The sequence below is a fragment of the Myotis brandtii genome, unplaced genomic scaffold, assembly GCF_000412655.1.
Source record: "Myotis brandtii unplaced genomic scaffold, ASM41265v1 scaffold687, whole genome shotgun sequence".
Taxonomy (NCBI): Eukaryota; Metazoa; Chordata; class Mammalia; order Chiroptera; family Vespertilionidae; genus Myotis; species Myotis brandtii.
The window spans coordinates 2,500,510-2,508,024 of record NW_005370687.1 but is presented as its reverse complement, the minus strand read 5'-3'; the positions used below and the strand labels follow the sequence as shown (position 1 = coordinate 2,508,024).

General features: G+C 64.1%; 1 protein-coding gene across 1 annotated transcript in view; it reads right to left on the bottom strand.

Annotated features, from left to right (window-relative positions):
• GRM4 (glutamate receptor, metabotropic 4) overlaps nt 1-7,515 on the bottom strand; it is a 104,591-nt gene that overhangs the window by 3,571 nt on the left and 93,505 nt on the right. Inside the window, exon 10 of the mRNA XM_014529589.1 lies at nt 3,043-3,289. Coding sequence (XP_014385075.1) covers nt 3,043-3,289 — 247 coding nt within the window. The remainder of the gene's footprint in view (nt 1-3,042; nt 3,290-7,515) is intronic.

The following is a 7,515-nucleotide window of genomic DNA, read 5'->3' as shown; positions in this document are numbered from 1 at the left end:
TCCCTCTAAGACCAGAGCTGTCCCCAGCAGAAAAGCCAGCCATGGCTTCCAGAACCTGGAAGAGCATTCAGCCCTCAGTTACAAGCCAGGGACCCAAGTTCTTCGGCGGAGCCTCAGTTTCATCATCAGGAAAATGGGAGCAATGATCTGCCCAGGAGGGTCCCCCAGGTGCTAACTGTGAGGAACAAAAGGAAGAGTCTGGACAGGACTCAGGAGACTTGGGGGCCAATCCTGCCCTGACCAGTACGGGGACCTCAGCACCTGCCGTGTGGCCCTTCCAACACACCGAGCCTCTGGGAGCCTCGATTCCCTCGCCTGTGAAATGGGATGATACCCTTAGTGGCTCTCGGCCGCAGGATGGATGGAAATACTCTGAAACCTTGCAATATGATGGGCAAAGGGGCAGGGCTGAAATCACTACAGCGATGAGGGGGGAGGGGTGGGGAGAGGGACCCCCAGTCCATCCTCTGGGTCGGGGAAGGGACGAGGGTGTGGGGGACGAGGGTGTGGGCAGAGGCCCCGAGCCCATCCAGCCCTTGCTGGTGACAGACCGCTGGTGGCTGCTGGTCTACAGGCTCCGCTGCCTCTGATAACAGTTAGCTGGGCAGTGGCGGCCGGAGCTGACAGCCCCATTGCCACCCCCATGTCTCCGCACCCAATCTGCCTGCAATCAGCCCTGAATTATTTATTCTGTTGTTTGTTTAAAGATACATGGCCTGCCAGCGACAGCGTGAAAAATGTCCCTGCTCCACAGGAGTGACACCTCCCCACTCCTCCTGCTCACTCACACGCCGCTGTCGGGCTGTCCCCGGAATTAAACACCCGGCTCCTGCCCGGCCCGCATGGCCCCTGTTGTCACCGAGCTGAGAGACAGGGGGCAAAGGGTGGGGCCTCTGGCCTCACTGCAGGGTGGAGGTGAGTGGGCAGCTCTCATCCTTCCATTGCAGGGAGCAGGGAGCTGGAAGCAAGGTCTTCCCTTGCCCACCCTCCTTGTTGGGGGGAGGGAGGGGGGTGCCTGTCCCTGCCCCCAGGTGACCAGCTGAGCAGAGGCAGAGGTGTGATCAGAGCTCTCCGTGAAGCCTGCCTGCCCTCTGTGGCCCCTAGGATGTCACACACCATGAGTGCCACCCTCCGGGAGGGCTGAGCCCCACTCTCCCAGGAGCCCTGGAGCAGAGCAGGGCATGGCCCAGAGGGAGGGGCCCAGGAGGGAGGGGCGGGGAGCAGGGAGGGGCTCTGCTTGGACAGAAGGGCCAGGTGAGGGGCTGCATTGGGTAGACACGGAAGGCCAGAGGTGGGGAGTTCTGAGGACACTCCGCCCTCCCCCTCTTCGCGTGGGGGCCCCCGGCGCAATGAAAGCACCTCCCAGGCTGCAGGTGCAGGGACGCTGGCCTCTGGGAGGAGCAGGACTGGCAAGAACCAGTCATTTGGTGGAGGTGGGTGGCGATCAAGCAGGGGTGCTTCAGAGCGGGGTACACTACTCCGCAGAGAATGGGGACCCAGAGACAGGGAGGCCATATGAAGTGAGGGTCATGGGGCCAGCCAGCCACCACCTAGCTGTGTGACTTCAGGAAAGTTACTCACCCTCTCTGAGCCTCAGCTGGGATCAAACCTCCAGCCCTAACCAGGCCTCACAGGACTGCTGTGAAGTTCACAAGTGAAAAATCCTGCGTGGATGTGGGGAGGGATGTGGGCCGGTGCTGAGAACGGAGGGACGACGCTCCACCCGGAGCCCCAGGCAGGGCCTGTAAGAAGCGCTGCCCCAGACCAGACACACGGGAGGGAAATCTGTTTCCCCTGAGCTAGCCCGCGTCCCTCCTGCTGCCCTCGACGCTGTCCCCTCCGGCCTCCCCGAGTGGAAGGAGGAACAGAGTGCTCACTCCCTGTCCCACCAGGACCTGATGTCCCCCAAGACTTCAAGGGAGTGGGAGGCAGGAGGAGCGGCCACTTCACAGGGCGTCCAGGGAGGGCGCCAAGGTCTGCGGTGGCGGGGTGACCACAGTGACCCTGAGCCCCCCTACCCTAAGCAAGGCCCATGGAGGCCCCGCCCCACAAGTTGAGGCTGTCCCAGGAGACAGCGGGCAGCGGGGATAGTGGGAGGTCAGGGCCGGCCGCCACCTGCTGGCTTGTGACCTGGGTGGTCCCTCTCTCCTCCTCTGTATTACACAGATGACAAAATATCTGTCTTTCAAGATGGCTGTGGGGATGAACACTGGTACCTGACAGGTGTGGCACACAGGGTTCCGGAGATGGTCACCGCTGTTACTGGTCCCCCGGGGCCTAACCTGTCCCTCCGCGGCCCTGCCCTCTGGCCATCTCTCCACCTCGTCTCCTCACACAGGGCTGGCTGCAGGGACCAGGGCAGCTGGCAAAGAGGGTGCCCTGCTCCCTCCCACGCACACGCCTTACCAGCCTGAAGGGCCTGTCCCACCCGCCCAGCCCTTGGGCCTGTTCCCAGACGCTACGTTCTCTGCCTCCCTCCCTCCCCTGAGCCCTCAAAGGACCCTCTGCAGCTGAGGTGCCTGCACAACCCCCAGGGCCGCCTGCTCCCTGAGAACGTTGGCCTCTGGAGGCCCCTGCCCCCCCCACACCCCACTTACCCATCAGGGCCCGTGTCCCGAGCCCCCATCTCTAGGGCCCTGCTAGGAGGTGGCGGGGCTGTTGCCAGGGCCACGGCCCCCCGGTTCCCAAAGGGCCAGGGATCAGGGGCCATCTACACCACCTGATCCCCGAGGGATAAAGGTCACAGGGCAGAGAAATGGGTCCTCACATCACAGTGTGTGAATCAGGCCCTCATGGCCTCCCTCCGGATAGGGGAGGGCAGAGATCCCTGGAAGGGCAAGGACAGGGTGGGCATGGGCTGGGGCCTGGGGGTCCTCTCGGCTCCCAGGACTGGCAGGCAGGGCGGAGGGTACTAACCTGCAGCCTGGGGTTCTCCGGGCCCCAACATGACCTGGCTGAGGGGGGAGGGGGGCTGGCCCGCCCCCAGGAAGGGGGCGGGGCCTGGGCAGGTCCAGAGGGAGAAGGGCGGGGCCAGACACTCACCGGGGGCCTCGAGGTTCTCGCAGAGTTCAGACTTGGCCTCCCCGTTGGGCCGGAAGCTGCCCTTCTGCGTGAACTTGTTGGACATGGTGGCGGCGGTGACCACGGCTTTGAGGCTGCGCTTGCGCTTGGGCACGTTCTGCTCCGGGTGGAAGAGGATGATGTAGACCTTGGGCATGTAGAGCATCCCCAGGGACACCGAGGCGCTCAGGCTCACCGACACCGTCAGCGTGGTCGTCTGGATGTACAGCTGGGGCGGGCGGGGAGGCGTCAGAGCGGCTTGCCCTGACCTCGCGGCCTGACCCTCCGCCCTCCCCAGAGGCAGACGCAGCGGGAACAGACTGGATCGGAGGGAGCATGGAGGAGAGCCGGACTTCAGACCAGAAGCCCTAAATTCAAGTCCTGACCAAGTCCGTCCTCCTGCCTCTGTGTCCTCATGTGTAATGCAGGCGTGATGATTACAGTCCTGCACTTACCTGGCAGGGCTGTGAGGAGGAAAGACGGGGCCATGGTAACAGCATGCAGGACAGTGCCCAGCCCGGGAGCTGGTGGAAGTGTCCCCACTGATATGCGCTGTTTGGAGGGGCCGCCCGCCGTCGGGACCACAGCTGACCCTCCTCAGGAGGGTGTCCCAGCCCCTCAGCCAGGCCCCCCATTCAGCGGCTGCCCCCATGGGTACCCTGTGCAGAGCAGCCACTGGCACGGGAGCCGCAGCACCCAGCACAACGCGCAGGGCAGCACAGTTGAAGCTCATTTCACGCTCGCTCGCCAGCACTAACAGTGACAGATGTTTGGCGAAATGAAAGCCCATTAATTTGGGTGCCGGTAGTCCATTCTTCACTCGTGGGGCCTTCCAGGCAGGCCTGACGACTCCCACCGCCCCCAGCTGGGATCCGCTCCCCGTCTGCTCCCTCCAGGTCCCCCAGGCCCAGCTGCCCCTCTGGCCGCCCGTGGTCAGGGGAGGCCCCGGCTGTGGCCCCCAGATCTGGCCATGGGAGTCCTGCTCCCTAAATCTGCTGTTTCTGGGCCTGGGCCCCTCCCCTGGGGCCTGGCTGACATGCCACCTCTTCTAGGAACCTTTCCCTGGCCCCAGCTCTACCCAATCCCCCGACACCCTTCATTCCTTGTACCCGACCCAACAGTGGACATCACGGGTCTGGGTTTGCTTCCTGAGGTCCCCAGAGCCCTGGCCTCATCTGGGAGCCCTGGGGGGCGCGTCTTTCTGTTCTCATGACCTCACCATCTGCCCGGCTCCATAAACACCTCGTGGCCTGAATCTAAAGGCCTTCCTTCAGCCCTTCCCCGAGAGGACAGAGCTGAGTGACCCTGGGGAGCCTCACCCTCTCCGGCCCTCAGTGTTCTCATCAGTGCAATGGGGGGGAAGCGCCTGCCTCACCCGAACCACGAGGCTCCTCCCCAAGCGCAGCTGTGAAGCCGCATGAAACCTGCAGCACGTGGGACGGAGGCTGCCCCATGGCCCACTGATCCCCGGGAGCACACACCCTGCAGACAGCCCGCCCTTCCCGTCCTCACATGCACCCACACTCTCAGCCACGCAGGCAGCTGTCTCCAGCGTGGGGGCGGGGAGGTGGTGACAGGCCAGTGGGAGGGGACTCGTGGCCGCGGGGAGGAAGGGGGACAGGCTCCAGAGACTCACAAGAGCTCCTTGGAGGAACAGTGGAGGTCTGGGAATCAAGAACAGGCCTGTCTTCCCCACTGGACTGGGGGTGCCCTGGGGACGGGGTGCCCTGGGGATGGGGCGTGTCTCTCTCAGTACATGGGGGTTCCCTGAGGGAGGGGCTGTCTCTCCTTTCACACTGGGGGTTCTTGGGAACAGGAATGGGTTCTAGGTCAGACACCCATCTTAGGCCCTTTGCCCCCACCTTGTTATGGGGGTACAGTGGGCCCATATGGAGTTGGTGGCCAGGGTACAGGCCCCCTCTCTGGGCAGAGTGAGCCCTGCAGTGGACAGACTTGTGGTGGGGCCAGGGGTCTAGGCCCCAGATCCCACCCTGCCCTGCCCCAGTGTGGCTGCTGAGCCCCCTAACACGGAGTCGGCAGCATGGCAGGTGGCGCCGGTGCTTGGCTTAATGCCTGCGGCCCTGTCTTGAATCCTAATAAGTTTTGAAGGAGGGCCCCTCGTTCTCATTTTGCTCTGGGCCCTGGAAACTGGAGCCAGCCCTGAGCTCAGTGCGGGCTTTCCAGCCCCGGAGCCTTTCTGCAAACAAAATACAAGGAGGGGTGTGAAGCGAGGAAAGCAGAGGAAAGCGATGCCCGGCCCGGCCCTCCCAGCCTGGGCCCTGGGGGCTCCTCTCGCCATCCCAGGCTGGGATGGCTGCTGTGTGCACAGCACAAGTGGGGCCGGCCACCCCAGGCCCCTCCTTGCCCCAGGGTCTGGGATTCCCACCCCCCACAGCTCGGACACTGCTCTGAGCCCCCGTGTGAGGGCGCACGCTGTCACCTGGAGGCAGTCGCACGTTGACCCCAGCAGAGAAGCAGTGGTCTCTACAACCTCTAGAACCAGCGGGCACTCCCACAGAGACGGGCCCTGGCACAGAGGCAGGTCTTAAAGCCAGGCAGCGTGAGAGGCCCGTCTCTCCCTTCCACACGTGTCCCAGCCCAGAGGGTCTGAGCGGCCCATTCCCGCTCCCCCTTGGCCAGGCCCTCGCTCCGCTCGCTCGTCCTCTAAGGAAGCAGGAATCCCGCACGAAGCCTCCCAAGTCAGTGCCCTCCAGCGGGAAGGAGGCTGTCAGGCCTGGGGCTGGTGGGGGAGGGCGGAGTCACCTTGGGGTGGGCAAAGGGCACAGAGAGGAGCTACTTGGCTGTGGGCGGTGGATTTCCTGTTTTGTATGAGGCCTGGTGGGTACAGAATGGGAGGGGCCTGGTGGGGGGCACCGAGGAGTTCTGCCCGCTCTGCGCTTCTTCCAGACTGACCCTGTGGCCACTGGGACCCTCAGCACCTGTTCACCAGACGAACTTCTCCACATCCTGGCCGCCTCCGCGGCCGCGTCCTGGCCAAGCCTGGCTGAGCAGTAACCCCGCACGGCACAGAAGCTCTGGTCGGCTCGGGTAATGCGGCAGGGCCTCCCGCAGGCCTGGTGGGAGCTGGAGACCTGGCTCTCAGCACGAGTGAGGCCTGGTGGCTGCGCCGGCTCTGGAGCACCTGGCGCCAGGTCTGGTCTCAGACCTCAGGGCACTCACTACCAGCCCCAAGGTCTGCTACCTGGAACCCCAGCCCGCGGGCCACCCCTGGAAGCGGGTAATGCGGCCGGCTGCGTGGTAAGCCCTGGAAATCCGGGCTAATGCTGGGAAATCCAGCCCCCGGCTCACCAGAGCGGCACAGCGAGGCTCCATGCCACCAGCACCCACAGCCGCACCCGCACCCTGGGCGAGCAGGCGCAGCAGAGCACCTGCAAATTGGTTTGCACACCTGCATGCCCACAAACACACACACCTGTGCACTCCTGCATCTCTGCATTCACACACACCTGAGCTCACAAACACACACTCCCTGACGCAGACACACCTGGGTCACACACACGCACCCTTCATGTACCTGGTGCACAGTCGGGTGTGCACATACACAAAGATGCATTCACACATCTGCACACACACAGCTGAACACATGTCACCTGCACACTCCACTCACCCTCACACATTTGCACATAATCTGCACACCCACATACACACCAGCAGCAATGAACCCCTGGGCACACACACTGCCTCTCCTACTCCCTGTGCACACAGCCGGGCCTGCAGCTACCGGGGGCGTTTTGTAGCTGCAACCTGACAGTGTATAGGCGGCCCCAGGGTGTCTGCGCTCTCAGAAGCCTGGTGGTCTGAACCCACAGGACTGGGGAGCTCATCTCCTCACCCCTCCTCATGCAGAAGCCCAGGGGAGGGGCGCAGCCCAGGCCCACGCCATCAGGGGTCGAGCTGGGGGTTGTGGGCACACACTGTGGGAAGCCAACCTGCTGGGTGACCTGGGGCAAGGCCCTGCTCCTCTCTGGGCCTCAGAACAGACCCTCTCAGAGGCTCCTTTTCATAATCAGTGCTGAGGGGAGCCTCCTAAAAAGGGAGAGGCGGGGGGCGCTGGGGGGAAGAGGTCACCGGAGAGATGGTGGTATTATCGAGGGAATTCCTCAGGCTGCCAGCTTCCTGGAGTGTGGGGCGCCACCCCCCCACCCCAACCCCGCTGGCTTTGTGGGGCTCCCTAGTGCTGCAGGGCGTGGGCCACCGCCTGCACCTGCCCTCAGCACGGAGGGCCTCCCGCAGGCCTGGTGGGAGCTGGAGACCTGGGTCTCAGCACGAGTGAGGCCTGGTGGCTGCGCCAGCTCTGGAGCGGCCTGGCACCAGGCCTGGTCTCAGACCTCGGACTCACTACCACCAGCCCCAAGGTCTGCTACCTGGAACCCCAGCCCGCGGGCCACCCCTGGAAGACAGGCCACAGGCTTCCCTGGGCCTGGCCCCGGCATC